Genomic DNA, 16,091 nt, shown 5'->3' on the forward strand with positions numbered 1-16,091 from the left:
CGTTTGTGGACCCTGGAGTTACAGTCAGTCGCTGACAGAGCTTCCCAGTGCCATGGTGGTGTCTTGGAAGGGTTAGACTGTCAACTAGAGATGACAGCTTTGCAACCATTCTCCTCTCTCCCACCCTCTCCAAGAGTGCATCCTGGGGCTCAGAATTGCCTTCTATGCCAGTGTGTTCAGTCTCTGTAGGTGAGACGCCCCTCACCCAGCAGACCCTTCCAGAAAAACTCACTGGAGGTCTTCAGGAGTGTTCTCAGGAGTGTTACCCAAAACACCGTAGTCTCCTCAATAGGTTGAGTCTTTTAGAAAGAAGCTGCATGAGCTGACCATCTGAGCTGTCCAGTTCATTATTCAGATATGATGTCACAATTGAGAACTGATGATGTCACAGAGGAAGACAAGCCCAATACCAAAGTAATAGTGTGATGTCCTGTGGAAAAGAGCAATGTTTTTCATGTCCCTGGCAACAGTTGGAGAGAGACGGTAACAATCTAACCATGATGAAGAAAAGATTTCATTTTTCAAACAAACACTGAGGGAAAACAGGAGGTGGAGGTACAGGTCGTTTTTGTACCTCACTGAAAAAGATCGAGTGCCAATCTATTTCTGTTGGCAATACATTCCTTCAGTCGTGCTAGAAGTGAGGAAGCGGACAGCAGTGGAGACACTACTGAGCAACAGACTGGACTTTTTGGAATTCAGAAGAGAGCAGACAACAAATACATTTGTAAGAAAATATGTATTCATTTTTAAGAACGATGTAATTTCACCTAAAAATATATCCATACCCCGACACAGTAGATGGCGGTATTCATCCTTCGGGAGGTAGCTTGGGATGTGGGAAAACATCCGGACTTCAAGGTCCACAATGCAACGCGTGTAAAATCTTCAGTAGTGCTCCTGGCGGGAGATGGTCAATGTTGCGATGTTTTTAGAAATTGTACTGTGAGTTACTGGCGCTGTCAGTGGTTATCCACCGACAGTGTAATTTCCAAAATGAGAAAAGGTGCAGAAAATCAAGGACACACTCTAGGTAAGAAAATAGTTCGCCTTCCGATGCGAGTTCCGGAGACATTGGTCAGCTAGCTAAACACTTCCTCAAACAACGTCTTGCAAATATGCAGTTAATGCTTGATTTACAATTTTTCCTTTGTTTTGCATTTCGCCCGCGGAATCGCCTCGTTGTTCGGGAAAGTCGCCCCACAGCAATTAAATGTAGTAAAACAGAATACACGACCATTATTATTTCGTTAGTGTCATTGCTAGCATGGCTAGTTGATGGTTTTGCTACATTCTGGCACAATAATTATGACTTTACTGTTTTTAACCGTTGTTTGCGTTTGTTTATGCATGAGATTTTCGAGTTTCTCGGCACCATAGTTCTCAGAATGTCATTTGGTAAGGATTTTACTGCGGGTGTGTTCGGCAAGTTTGAACTTAATGATGGATGTGGCAGGTGTTCTACTGTAACTTCGCTGAACACGGTGGAATTATTGACGTCAAAAGTTGAGAAATAGGTGTCTTGCCCTTTTCTGCCACAGGTACGATAGTGATGTGCTTTTAACACTAAGAATAAGCGTTGCCTGACCAAACTGCTTCACACGCCGATGCCAACAGATTTAGTGTACGGAAGGTGCAGGTTTTGATCAAGATCTGGTCCTGCGTTGAGTATATCTGGAATAAGGCTCATGATATGTCAGTGTTTTTCATATTTTATAAATCAGATGACCATTTTGCAAATTTGTGTTTAAATACATAAACATGGCGATTATATCTCATTCACAAAAATGTTAAATATGATATATAATCTTCGGTTGATGTGTCTAAGAAACTCAAGATTTCTCATAAAACTTCAAATACTCTGATACCCTCAACTTTTAAATGTCAAATTATGTCAAAAAATATAGAAGGCAGTAAGACGTACATCACTTAATTTTCCACAGACTATAACAACTCCCCTATGTAAGAAGCCCCTATATTGGGGGGGCAAACTACGGCCCGCGGGCCACATCCGGACTGTTTTTTATTCTGGCTCGCCAAAGGTTGGTACATACTTGATGTGAATGATTGAATGATTGGATCAATGAATGTGAGAGCTCACATAAGAGATAATTTCATTTTTGGAGCTACTTGAGAATTTTCCTGAGCTGAATGACACATATTGGCTTTGTGATTTAGCCTTTAATGTGGACATACTGACATTCATGAATGAGCTGGACGTGAAGCTACAAGGGAAGAACCGGTTGTGCATGAAATGCAAGCAAACGTAAGAGCCTTCAAAACCAATCTGGTTTTATTTTCAAAGCAAATGTCTGTTAACAAATGTAAACTGTTAACAAATGCTTTTTTTTTTTTTTTTTTTTTTTTTTTTTTAAATTTTTATATGTATCGTATCTTGTACTGACCCGGCCCGTCTGTCAAATTTTAAAAGTCAATCGGGCCCCTGAGCCAAAAGTTTGCCCACCCCTGCCCTACATCCTCATTATTTGTCTCTTACAGGACGCTTAAAGAATACTTCTCCGCGAGGATTAAAGCTACAGGTTGGTCGAAGTCCCATATTGTAATTGCATAGTAATTGTCATTACTTAGGTTCCCACATTTTTGTGTTTACATTTTCCAGTTTGTGTATGTTGTTTGGCGAGAGGATGCAGAGGATAGAGTTAGAGGGAGGTCAACTCCCTATGGGATACCCAACAGAGAACGGCCAGAGACAAGATTTTTTAAAATTTTCAAACAAAGCTGAGTGATCACCTTAAATTGAAAATGAGCTGTACAATTGTGTTTTAAACCATTTTGAGATATAGTGATATATTTCATTCTTAACTTTGTTTTGTCAAGTATACAGAAATTTCAATGCATATTTATAGAATCTTGAAATATATACCCCTAAGACTGAAAGTTGAGATTATCATATTTTTTTGCGATCAATATTGCTAATTGCTAGTTAATATCTTTTTCAAAACATGGATGTGGTAATATCATTGACCAAACATCAAATTTGTGGTGATATGATAAAGACAACTAGAATTTTTCAGTGGATCACCAGTTCTTTTATCATTATTCTTTTGCTATTCTTTCACTCTGACATTCACAGTCATGACAACATACCCATACATAAGAACCCTGTTCTTAGGAGAACATTGCAGGGGACTGAAAACTGAATGCTTGTGTCATTAAATTTGTTTATTCTGCTGAAGGACCTCACCCTTCAGCTGAATTTCTTGTCTAACATCACATAATTTCTCCCAGATACTCCAATGAAACCATCTCAAGTCACTAACTGGCTTTTGCACCCTCCGCCAAGGAGAATATTGCCACTTCACCACCCTGAACTGTGCACTGGAGCCAGACCAAGTGTACTGCACCAGTCTTCTAATCCTATGGGACCAATCCATTCATCAGGGATTTCAAGTCTGTCCCATCCTGTATCCCCTCATACAAGGAAGGATTTAAAACTGCCCTTGCCCTCTCATGTCAAGAAAGATCAAGTGACCAATTCATTGGCCTCTTCTAACACAGAAAGAAAAGATACAACAGTACAAAGGCAAGAGTCAACAAAGGTACAACACTTTATTTAATGTAATCCGTCTTCTAGCTGTCTTATAGTGCTGTACTGATTTGTCTACTAATTTGACCTATTGGCCTTAATCCATTGAAGACAGGGGTCATTTCACATGAGTGTGACTCGGAGCTAAGTGCAAAAGGTGAAAGTGTGGTGTATTTTCATCACCCTTAAAACAGTAGTAATTTTTTTTTTTGTAACAAAACCTTGCAGGTTTTCCCCTAAACTTGAAGCAGTATGCAATATCTATCGTAACGGACCCTGTCAACAACTTACGTGCACCTGATCCATAATGCTATTTCACTTCATTAAGAATTTGGTGCTGCTGGTCAAGTTCAATCTCTGTATCTGTGGATAACTTTTCAAGTTCATTTTTGCTGTGAACTGCACTCGCTGCGGGATGTGTTGACCAGGATTTTATCTCCACTTTCCAAAAAAGATACATGTTATCACATTGGAGTCCGTTTTTGCAGTCCAGCAGAATTTCTATACAAAAGTGACTAAAGTTGCCATTTTATTTCAGCCTTCAGAACAACAGTTGTCTATAGAGAAGGGCGTTGTGATGTCCTAGAACTGATATGCATCTAGTTTTATTATAGCACACTGGGCTCAAAGTAGCTGAAAATAATTGTATTTTATTGTCTTAACTTCTGTTTACCGAGCTATGGCTTCATGCCTAGGAAGAGTACTACAGATGCAGTATTTGCATTGAGAATGCAAATAGAAAAGTACAGAGAAGGCCAGAGGGAGCTGCATTGTGTTTTTGTAGCCCTAGAAAAAGCATATGACAGGTTGCCAAGAGAGGAGCTGTGGTATTGTATGAGGAAGTCTAGAGTGACAGAGAAGTATGTTAAAAGTAGTGCAGGAAATGTATGCTAGCTGTGAGACACTGGTACGGTGTGCTGTAGGGGTAACAGAGAAGTTCAAGGTGGAGGTGGGACTCCATCAGGGATCAGCTCTGAGCCCCGTCTTGTTCGCAATGGTGATGGACAGGCTGACAGATGAGGTTAGACGGGAATCCCTATGGACCATGATGTTTGCGGATGACATTGTGATCTGTAGTGAGAGCAGACAACAGGTAGAGGAAAATCTAGAGAGGTGGAGGTATGCTCTGGAAAGGAGAGGAATGACAGAATATATGTGTGTGAATGAGAGGAACTCGGATGGAATGGTGAGGCTACAGGGATTGGAGATCAAGAAGTTGGAGGATTTCAGGTACTTGGGGTCAACAGTCCAGAGCAACGGAGAGTGTGGAAAAGAGGTGAAGAGATGGGTCCAAGCAGGTTGGAATGGGTGGAGAAAAGTGTCAGGGGTACTATGTGATAAAAGACTATCAGCCAGAATGAAAGGAAAGTGTACAAGACAGTGGTGAGACCAGCAATGCTGCATGGCCTAGAAACTGTTACAATGACCAAAAGACAGCAGGCAGAACTAGAGGTTTCAGAGATGAAGATGTTGAGGTTCTCTTTGGGAGTGACCAGGATGGATATGATCAGGAATGAGTCTATCAGAAGAACAGCACATGTTAGATGTTTTAGAGAGAAGGTCAGAGAAGCCAGACTGAGATGGTTCGGTCATGTACAGAGAAGGGATAGAGAATATATTGGTAGACGGATTCTGGAATTGGAGCTGCCAGGCAAGAGGTCTTGAGGAAGACCAAAGAGAAGATTTATGGACGTAGTGAGAGAGGATATGAAGGTAGTTTGTGTGAGAGGAGGATACGGAGAATAGGTTTAGATGGAGAAAGTTGATTCGCTGTGGCGACCCCTGAAGGGAAAAGCAGAAAGAAGAAGATTTCTGTTTACTGAGCTGTGTATTTTTAAAGCTCGATTTTTAATAAAAGTATTGATAATAAATTTAGTGTACATGAAGCTTCAGTTATTTTAACAGATTTTGGAACATCTTATTTCTGAGTTTTTGATTTTTTTTTAATTGCGAATGAAATTAAAATAACAACTGAAATTTGTTTTCAAATGTTGAAACTGGAGCTTTCATGTTTTCCCCATGTCTTCATGGGTTTCTCTGGTTTCCTTCTGCAGTCCAAAAACATACAGGAGATTAATTGGAAAAATTGTCCAGATGTTTGAATGATAGAGTGAATGGTTATTTGTCTCAATATGTGACCCTGCGATCAACTGGCGTCCCCGGTCCAGGATGTATCCTGCCTCTCATCCAGTGACAGCTGGGATAGGCTCCAGCATCCCTGTGACCCTACATACAGAATAAGTGGTAGATAATGAATGAATGAATGAATGAATGAATTGCTGATACTTGCCAGCTTATAAGTAATCTTACCTACATTAACCTGGCAAATATTCAAGACATTCTTGATATAGCTCACTCTCTGATATAATATATAGGGCTAAAAAGATTTCATTAATGCCGTTATTACTATACTAATTAATTTGCCTCAGGGATTGATACAGTCTATGTATACATGTATGTATGTATTAAAATCGCAGTTGGTGATGTCATTTTAAAGGTCTTTGTTTGTTTCTTTTAGGGCCAACAGAATTTACAGACAACTACAAGTGAAAGGTTAAAGCCAGGTAATATTTCCAATGTTTATTGCCACTTATGTGTGGATCTATAATGATGACCCAGTTTTGTATTGGTGAATATAGGGAGACTAAGGTTTTGTACAAAATGTGAAATCAAAAAGAGTATGTTTTTGATTATTTTGTGACACCAATATTCACATTTTGATGCCTTTCTTGTTTCTGCCTTGTTATTTTCACAAATGGCATAGAATAAGGTGTTCATTTTTCTATGGTGCTTTCTATACTGCTTTTTGCTAATAGGATAACCATGTTTTACTAGTTGATAATATGAATTCTCTCTGGGTATACAGAGTATCTTTAATAATTTATATGAAATGTGATAATGACTTAAGTATTCATCTTTTTACATGCCATGTAGTGATGATACGTATTTTTCTGAAATGGTTATCTGTATTTCTTAATCCCACAGTTGAGTTAAATTGCTCATCTCAGAAGAGGCCGAGAGATTTTGGGAAATGTGACGTCAGTGTGAAGAGACCATGTCCTCAGAAAGTGAACTCTTTGAAAGCACTAACCCCGAAATGCCTTCCGAGCACATCACTGCTGTCACAGACAACATTGAGATGTTCTTCAGATTTGGAACTATCGCGTAACCACGTTGATGACCATCTCTTAACTGAATCTGCATGTGGCCAACATTCAAACTTTGCTTCATCTTCCACATTTACACTGAACCATTCATCCTGTGCATTGCCGTCACCCAAACCATGTGTCAAAGCACGACCATCTACAGGGGTAAAGCAGGCCTATATGAATTCCAGTTACAACCATATTGTTAAACTCAGAGAAGTAAAGTCACCTTCAAAACTGTATCGAACATTTTTGAAGAAGGGAGGAGAGGACAGTGATCGAAAGGATAAAACAAGCACTGTATCTACAGGTACTCCCCAGAAATCCACTGGCAACTCATCTCAGGTTCACTCTGATCATAAACATATTAGCATCGACATTTCAACCAAGACCATAAACAGAGATAAAGAAGAAACTAAAAAATTGGACATTGGTACGCATAAACCGGTGTCAAAATCAGATTCAGGCTCTTATGGCTGTCGACTAGCAGAACGGAACAAAATCTCTCGCCTTAAAAGAAATACTGTCATTCCTGATGATATTGATGCGCTGTTCACCCCTGATCCGATGACCTATGTTATCAGCCCTGCGCATAAGACAGCAAAGCCCAAGATGGATGAGGGCCAAGTCATATCACTGTCCTTGGAGAGAAGTTGCAGTGACACAAGCAATGGATCATTGTGTCTCAGTGCCAAAGCCTCTTCAGTTACTGCCTCCACAGATACAGAGGATACAAAATTTTCCTTTTCAGCAGCACATCCCTCACATGTTTCCCTGCCAACTGTGTCTTTAGTGCGAGTACAACTTGAAACCCCAGTATCCCCTTGCTCTAAAAACAGTGAGCTCAAAAACAATCCTGCCTCCAATTCATGCAACCATTTCCATGATGAAAATTGTAAAGCTGAGGAGAAATGCAGATCTTTTGACATTGAGAATGTGATACCACATCCCTCCAAACAATCTTCAACGTTGCAATGTCACCGTACTCCACCTCCCAATTTTCCAGCAAGTGAAGGGGATAGGAAGCACATGAGTAAAGTGGATCCTGTCGACATGGAACTTGACCTGGGTCTGAGCTTCGCATTAGATTTGGATCTTACTCAAAGCTCCTATAGCAGTGATGAGGAGCAGCTGCTTTCCTTGCAGGAGATGATGGAACGTGTTACAAAGCTGCCAGATACACCAGAGAAGGGATCCTTCTCAGAGCCCAGCACACCCGGAAATGTCAGCTGTCAATTAAAATGTGTAAGCTCCATGTATTTTGTCTTCACTGTAAATAGAGGAATTGTCAAAAAGTAGACATTAAAGAAAAAGATGATTTACAATATTTATTAACCCTTTTTCTCATTCTTGAAGATATTCTAAGTAATATGTAGCTTAATTTTATATGTTGGTTTGCTTACCTACTCTGACAAAGTGTTTCCATGATTTTGAAAACCTGTTGATTGCTGAGGAAAAACCTCTTCGTAAACTTTGCAAATATGTTTTTACTAAACTAAAAGTTGAGAAACAAAAACCGGGATTTTTGTTTTAGATTTGATCATGATCAAAAAATAACAAAGGAATCACTGAGCAGAAGAGTATTCAAGATTCAGCACTAATCTCTTGATCTAATCTGTTTTTTGTTTTATTTTCAGCAGCAGCCGTTGCCGTCTACTGCAAAGACGGGCATTTATAAGAACAACCTTGATCAGATGCTGAAGGAAATAAAAACTCAAAAAAAGTATGTTGTTCCATCAGATCTACACTCATTACTATTTCAAATCATCAGTGAATGAAGGGGTTGAATAACTGTTTTAATATATTTTTTTAATCAGAGCTAAAGAGAACGAGACGCAACTTTTAAATGCGTGTCAGGAGGAGCTGTCGAGAATTGCTGAGTATGAAGAAACTGAGGAGAACCAGGAGGAGCAAATCTCAACAGAACAACAGTAAAGAATATAGAAACACTCCAAGAATTTTTTTTGTGAAACAAATGATCATGATATGTTATATTAATGAGATAATAATCCTTATTTGACCCTTTTTTTTTAATGGCATTTATTTATTTGTCAGGGAATTTCTTCAACGCTACTCACTGACATCCAGTGCGATCAGAGAGGTGCCCCCTGGAGAGGTAGTGTTTAACCTTGAGAAATTTGGCCAAATCTTCAACCAGGATACACTGCAGCTCAGACAATTCAAGGTCACTCCACATGGAACAGCACAGAAAACACTTCTTTGGTGAGTTTTATTCATATGTTGATTGTATGTATGGTGTCATGGCCAGCACTCTTGCCTCACAAGAAGGATGACCCTGGTTAGATTCCCACTGGCCCCCATCTTGTGTCAAGTTTGCTTATTGTCTGGCGTTGGTTCATCTGGTTTCCTTCCATTTCCAGTTGAAAAATTTCCCAGTGAATTGTTGTTTGCCTCTGTATTTATCCCTGCTATCGACTGCTGACTGGCCCAGAATGTTGCTCAATGACATTTGGGATCCAGCGTCCCCATTACCCTAAGTGTAGGATGAGCGGTAGATAATGAATTCATGAATAAATTTGTTTTACAACCTCACAATGGGGCGGGGGGGGGACTAGTTTCCTCTGTCCTTCTCAAATTTCCATTATGAGTTCAGGCTTACAGGTGAGTCAATCTTCACTTCGGACTTGCCATGTCCTAAGTCAGGATTTGACCCATGTGACGAGACATTTCTATTCCTCGATGCACCTCAATACTGCCACAGGGATAGACTCTTTGCCCTAGATTACCAAAAAAATATATTTTGCCTCAGAAAAGGAGCTGGAAATAAAAGTTTCATAGTATATTAGGCACTGCTACTCAATAGAAAAACCTTTTCTCTTACTGAATATTTTTTTTCTGTATCAACTTCCTCCCCCTTTTTACTTCTCAGGTCAAGCCCAGCGCAGCTGAGATTGCATGTCAATAGTGGATTGTTTCAGGAAGCATACGGTTGTCTCTCACCTTGTCCAGCTAAGGTTACTCAATTCCTTTTCAAGGTGACAGACACACACACACACACACACTTATTGCACCTTTGAACCTTTGAAGTAGAGGGCTAAATGTCTATACTTAAGTAAAATAGGGCTTATTCTTTACAGATGATGTCAGTGCATAGTGAGAGGATGGTATCTGGAAATATGCTGCAGGCTCTCTGTGACATCGCCAGCAATGCTGCATATCAGATAGGTAAGTGTTCTTTTGCTTTGTACCACCAGGGTTTGATATATGCTCAGTTACTGCTATTTGTTTTTTGGCCCATCTGCATGCTTTCCTAGTAAAAAATGGAAGTCAGCTGTTTCAAGTGTGGGTGCCAGGCTTGGCTGATATCACACTGGCCCTGATGAACATGGGAGCTCCTTTTGTTGCACTCTTCCCTTTTGAAAACCTACAACCTTGTTTCACAGAGGGAGATTTGTTGTAAGTCAGTTTTGTTTTATTTGTCATTTTTTTATTAATCTTAAGATATAATCCTAGTTTATAGTGAATTACTTTAAGTATCATTTTAAGTTTTGATCATTTTGAGTACTCATTGCATTCGTATGAATGGCTTGGTGTATAGGGATGATGTCTATATTCAAAGTGAATCTCCCTCCAGCAAAAAGGAAATGAGCACATTCCCCCTGCACAATTGTGAGAATGTCATGAAGGTGAGAATCTGAAAACGTTTGCTATCATGTCTTTGAAAACAGATTTTAGTTCAATAAATGCTACCCCTCAGACCATTCACAGCTAACGTGTGGTTTTGTCTGCAGTACCTATCCTTCTGTATGGGTTTGTGTCCACGGGTTTTCAGCGATGATGAACTGCTACTGCTGCTTACTGTAATGGGTAAGGTGGGCCTGGATACCCGGCTCATCCTCCACTCCAATGTAGAGCTCAACACTCTGCAGTATAAAATAGTGAACAACATCAGGGATTGGGACTCTATGGTTAGTTCGCACGCATCTGATTACTTTATCACATTAGGTTATGTATGTTTGCAGTTATTTTCATGTTTAATTAATAGTAAAAAATGGTAGTTTAATTTTTCTATAACATCTGTGAATCTAATTACTGGTACATTGTTTTTTTTTTTCATTTAGTTACCCAGAATATGTCAGGCTCTGACGGATTTGACAGATGACCACCATAACATGTGCCAGTTAGTTCATCTGTTGCCTGACCACACTCGTGGAAAGTATGAGATTTCATTTGTTTTCAGGCCTGTCTTCACTTTTTTTTCAATTGTTTTTATTTAAGTGTTGGATTCATATTGTTCTAAAATGCAAATTTCCAACCGCTCAACTTTTTTTCCTCTTATTTTTTTCACAGGCAACTGCAACAGCATCTCAGTCTGTGCATGATCTCTAAACTCTTAGATGGAACTTGTAAATACAGACCTACTGAAATAGAATTTCAGGTAATCTTTAATCAAACAATTTCAGGTTATCAGATACTGTAATGCAAACCTCTGTTATTTTTTATATAAATTTTTTGTGAGGATCTCTTCCATTATTCAGTTCGTAGTGCGGGGTCATAATTAATCTTTACTGTTCTTTTCATTTGCTGTGCTATGATAAGCTTGCTGCTTTGAGACCATACCTGCCCCGTATGCAGCCCTCCTTACTTCTCAGAGGCTTATTGAACTCCTTAAATAGGAGTCAGAATGGGCAAGAAGATGACATGGTCGTCCTAGACCAACAGGTTAGCCAGTCATTATTATGTACAACTCTGAATGTCCCTACAGTACAGTGTGTTCCTGCCTTGTTTTTCAATATATATGATTACAGCATCATGAGTTGAGATGGTTTAAGCTGATGAATAAGAATGAATTGATGTGTGACGTGTGAATTTACCCGTGTAAATCCTCTTGTCGATTTTTTTCTTGCCTTTTAGTCATACTACCTCTGCTACAGCCTGTTGACCTTAGCAAACGAAGCTTCAAATTATCAGTTCTTCCCATCTCATCAAAAGGTAAATTCAGTCCTAAAATTATTTTCAAGGAAACTGAAGGAGTGCCCATCTGTTCATATTGAAATAGTAAGATATAGATTAGTAACACTGGAATTAAACTTTAGGTTGTTGGGATTATGTTGATTTATCCTATTTTCTGACACTCAGGAACAGCTGCTGATTTTGTGCTCTGACCTGGAAACACATGTGAAATGTGATATTAGAGAGGGTGAGAAATGTCTTTACAGGAGCAAGGTGAGTTTGATTTCTGTCGATGTTTTGAATGCACATTTTGGAGCAGTTGAAACTAAGTAGAAAATCCACCTTGCTGTTTGAATTTTTTTTTTTTTTTTTTTTTTTTTTAATATACAAATCATGATGTTCATGACAAATATATAGACGCTAATTCCAGTTTTCATTTAGAATTTCAAATACATCAGAGCATCAGAGAGTATAGATTAAGTTTGTGAGACAGTGGAGTGATATGGGAAAATGTCCAAAAACTGCCAGCAATCTTCTTTGGGATGATTGCATTGAAAAAATGAATTTGTTAGGATTTGACAAAAAAAAAAAACTCTTCAGTTTACCGATAAAGTTTGCTTAAAAAATCTTTTGACTTCATCTGCTCCTTCCAGGTGAAAGACTTGGTGGCCAGGATTGACACTAAGTGGCAGATGATCCTCCAGCGTACCAGACTTCTCCGTGTACAGCAGCCTTACTCTTAAAAGAATATATAATTTCTGTAACATTCTCTCTTAACCAGATATGAAATTTGATCAATTCAAACTATTCCTATTTGCATTTTGTCTTGCAGTCTAAGTTGTATGATTATTGGCAGCCTTTGCCAATGGATATATTACCCTGTGGCCAAGAAGAACAAGTGAACAATGCCGAAATTGGAGGGGACCCTACTATAGATGAAAATCATTTGATGGGGGATGCTGAAGCAGAGATGGAGACCTGCGCTGAGAGTGAGGTTGCAATCATTCCTGAGGAGGAAGGAGTGTGATGATGTGCAAGCATCCCACAGAAGAATTGAACCAAAAAGGCCACTAAAAGGGACTCCTCAGGCATGCGAGGAAGCTCAAATGATGAATGAACAAACAGATGTTGGAAATATAATGCACACTCATGAAGAGACTGAAAATCCTTTTGAGAGAAGAGAAACTCCGCACAACAGGTAGCAGCATGTGATTTGTTTGAGAAATGTATTTCCTGGGCTTGAGTAGCCATTGCCTTAAAGCTGGATTTGCACTATTTGGCTGTATTTAATCCCAAACCCATAATTAGTTATTTTCAATAATTCAACTCAAAATTACCATCTGTATATATTTCAGAATGTAATTATTTAAGATGTATGTTTAATGGTCTACACAAGTGAACATATTATTATTTTGGAGATGACCATTACTTAAAGCGTCACTTGACTCTGTTTGCATTGTGTTAAAATATTCATACATGTTCAAGACATGCAGCATCAGATTAACAACAAATACCAAGCCAGTTGTATTATAGTGCCATTTTTTCAAACTGTTAAGACGACATTCCCAGAGGGAGCACTCACAAATTAGTTTACTAGAAACTTGAAATGAGGTTGGCTTTATCCAATTTTTAGTGTTTATGTAAGGATGCTTGCAATATATGGAGCTTTCTTTTATGGCCAAGCTTTGGTTGTATGCGGTATTCAGACCTATTTGAGTATGCAAAATGTTCACTGGGAGCTATTTGTTGAAGTGACTGCTTGTCATTTTACCTCATAGCTGTTCCTTTTCAGGTGTAAATAAAATCTGCAATAGGTATTTACCATGCACAGGTGTTCAAAAAAAAACATTCAGCCATTGTTAATAATTTATATTTGTGCTCTCCGTCTTTATAAAAGTCCTATACTTGTTGCATTATTATAACTGTTTGTTCTGTTGAATAAGTGTTCTATTTCCTTATGGGAAAATATTTTTCTAATAATTAAAAATACTGTTTTTTTACTGTCAGACAGAAAATAAATTGATTTTTTTATTTATTTATTTTAATATTCAAAAATGGTTTTGACTTTGATTTTAAGTATAAGAAAAGCCTACAGCTCTCAACTGACCAGCATTAAGTACTCATTGACTTAAACACTTGTCACATGTTATGCACTATCTCAACTTGTGTATTTGAGAACCTCAAATTTTGACCTTATGAGGTTCTTTGCACACTTGTGGACGCTTGAACAGTTATGACAGACATTCATTCTGCATACTAAAGACCTCTACACGAATAGTTGACTGACAGATGACTTGATGGTTTCAAGGCAACTATGAAGTAATTACGACAGATGTGTTTCATAGTAAATTACAAATTGTAAAACTGGTCAGGTCAGACTCAGAACTGGTCTGTTTGCACCTTGTGTCTTATTCAAGTTCCCCAGTTCTTTCCTGCAAAGTTTAGAGCACTTCAAGCACTGAAACCTAAACTTTATTTCACCTTTTCCCATTCAATCCCTGAGTGCTGTATTCCAGGCTGCAGAGTTGCTTATGTAGTGTAAAATACATTTATTTGGATATTAGAAAGCTTTCCATGTTCATAATATTTTGCATTTCCATGCGCATACTGTGAAAGGAAGGCATTCTATCAGGTCTTTCAACTGTTGATTGTTTTGTTGGTTTTTTTTTAGCCCACTCTTGTCAACAATATACCTAAACTTGCCAACCCTAGTTGACATAATCCGAGTTGAAGAGTTAAACAGATCATTGTAAATGAAGAATTATGTAGTTAATGGGAACTAAAGGGTTTATTGAAGAGTATATATATATGACTGTTCTCTCTAAAGCCCTTCTCATGACCAAGGAGGAAGTTTGTTCAGAAGTCATGAAATGATTTGGCAAGTTTCAGTATCTTTTGGATCAACGAAAACAGGGAGCAGTTCTTTGTTTCTCTTTTGTTTATCACCATCTTTAAGCACTTAAACTACATGACAAACATTGCTATAATAATTTTGCTCATTTGTGCAAGGAAAGAAACAGATTATTTAACTCTTTAAAGACTGCAGAAAAAGGCACGATGTCTTTCCAGGGCTGAATGATAGAGCTGCCCCTAGTGCTGGTCTCAAGGCACACATCATAATCATCATCATCATCATCATCACCATCACCATCATCACTATCATCACCATCACCATCATCATCATCATCATCATCATCATCATCATCCATTTTGTACCACAGCTGCAGTAGTCAGGAAACCATGCTGCTATCAGTCTTTCTTTATTTCGCTGTGCCTCATTCCCAGCAAGCAATCTTTGCCTCTGAAGTTTCTAAGCAGTTCTCAAAGCCCCGAGTCCTATCTTTGCGGTCTACCTTTGACATATACTGAATAGGTTTGTGCAGTATCGTCCTTTGTGGGCTTTGTACTTTGAAGACCCTATTGTTGCAAATTCTGGAGGATTTTGTGCAGGTGCATCAGTTGGGATCCTTCATACGTTACCAAACACAATCTGGTTGTGTACGGGTATTTTCTGTGGCTTGTTTTCTCTTTGTCCAGGGCTGCCAGTTCTTTGGCATTATCAAAACACATGTAGAGCTGTACAATTGTACCTTCGTAGGTTTGTGGATTTTGGGTTCTAAAAACCGAGATTTTCCCTTGGCAATAAAATAAACAGTCATCATATCCTCTTAAAGAATACCCAGGTTAGGAAACTGGAGGGTTGGGTCTTGTAGAGCAGCTCTGTATTGATGGTAGTGCAGCAAGAAACATGGCTTAGATTAAAACTGAAAGTCATGAGCAAGAGCCAATGCAATGTGCCATGTAGAGGGTAGTTTGAGGTAATCTAAAAGGTTTTGATACTTGCTAGCCAACCTCCTCTTTTTTTTTGTCTTCTGACGTTGCAGTTATATTGAAAAGTAGGAGTGTGTAAACACATTCCAACATGCTGAGAGACAAGCTTCTTAGTTTGGTTATTTGTCTGAACAAATCTGCCTTTCTTAAATGGGTTATCGAAACAATGGATGCGAGAAACTTAATTAACACTTATATTCGCTGATATGATGAAATTGCCCTGTTTTTCTTGTTCCCTTCACCTGAATTCTTAGCACAGTTATACCACAGACCTGCGGCTGCTCAGTGCTCTGAACTGCATGGAAAATTAATCTTTTGTGGCCCTTGAGAATTCCCTCATTGGCATGATTCTCAAAGGGAGAGGTCCAAAAGGATTTCGCATTCACATCTGACACAGATGATGCAGTGGGTAAAGGGAAAATGAAATGGGTAATCAAAAAGCCACGTCAATCATCAATTTTTTATTTTAATTTTTTTGATTTAAAAATACTGCCGCTGAGCACAATAATATCGAAGTCAGTTTGCTAATGTTTGAGTGCTCCTAATGCGCTGTACTTTCAGGTAAAGTCTTTTTAATAATGGATGTGTGATAATAAATAATTACTAAATCGCGGATTACTACGTTTGACTCGAACGACTGAAGAATAAACCTG

The 16,091-nt window shown here is 38.7% G+C and overlaps 1 protein-coding gene across 5 annotated transcripts; it reads left to right on the forward strand.

The window, feature by feature from the left end:
* Positions 1 to 885: 885 nt before the first annotated feature.
* Positions 886 to 14,292, forward strand: slf2 (SMC5/6 complex localization factor 2). 5 transcript variants are annotated; one of them, XM_086170072.1, is made up of 22 exons: positions 886 to 1,033; positions 1,944 to 2,042; positions 2,179 to 2,266; positions 2,500 to 2,540; positions 3,250 to 3,560; positions 6,066 to 6,111; positions 6,533 to 7,938; positions 8,331 to 8,416; positions 8,511 to 8,624; positions 8,749 to 8,916; positions 9,584 to 9,689; positions 9,792 to 9,879; positions 9,969 to 10,110; positions 10,253 to 10,340; positions 10,446 to 10,622; positions 10,776 to 10,870; positions 11,005 to 11,092; positions 11,254 to 11,376; positions 11,569 to 11,646; positions 11,794 to 11,880; positions 12,261 to 12,329; positions 12,440 to 14,292. In XM_086170072.1, exons 3-22 carry the CDS (start codon positions 2,205 to 2,207, stop codon positions 12,632 to 12,634), a joined length of 3,570 nt encoding a protein of 1,189 aa, XP_086026198.1. In that variant the 5' UTR covers positions 886 to 1,033; positions 1,944 to 2,042; positions 2,179 to 2,204; the 3' UTR covers positions 12,635 to 14,292. The 5 variants fall into 5 exon arrangements, with proteins under 5 accessions (XP_086026198.1, XP_086026201.1, XP_086026200.1 ...); XM_086170074.1 differs by lacking the exon at positions 886 to 1,033 and having other exon boundaries at positions 1,815 to 2,042; positions 10,289 to 10,340; XM_086170073.1 differs by lacking the exon at positions 886 to 1,033 and having other exon boundaries at positions 1,815 to 2,042; positions 8,334 to 8,416.
* Positions 14,293 to 16,091: the final 1,799 nt, after the last annotated feature.

The sequence above is a fragment of the Fistularia commersonii genome, chromosome 2 (assembly GCF_037954325.1).
Source record: "Fistularia commersonii isolate RoL2024-O1a breed Wild chromosome 2, RoL_Fcom_v1.0, whole genome shotgun sequence".
In the NCBI taxonomy this organism is placed as follows: Eukaryota; Metazoa; Chordata; class Actinopteri; order Syngnathiformes; family Fistulariidae; genus Fistularia; species Fistularia commersonii.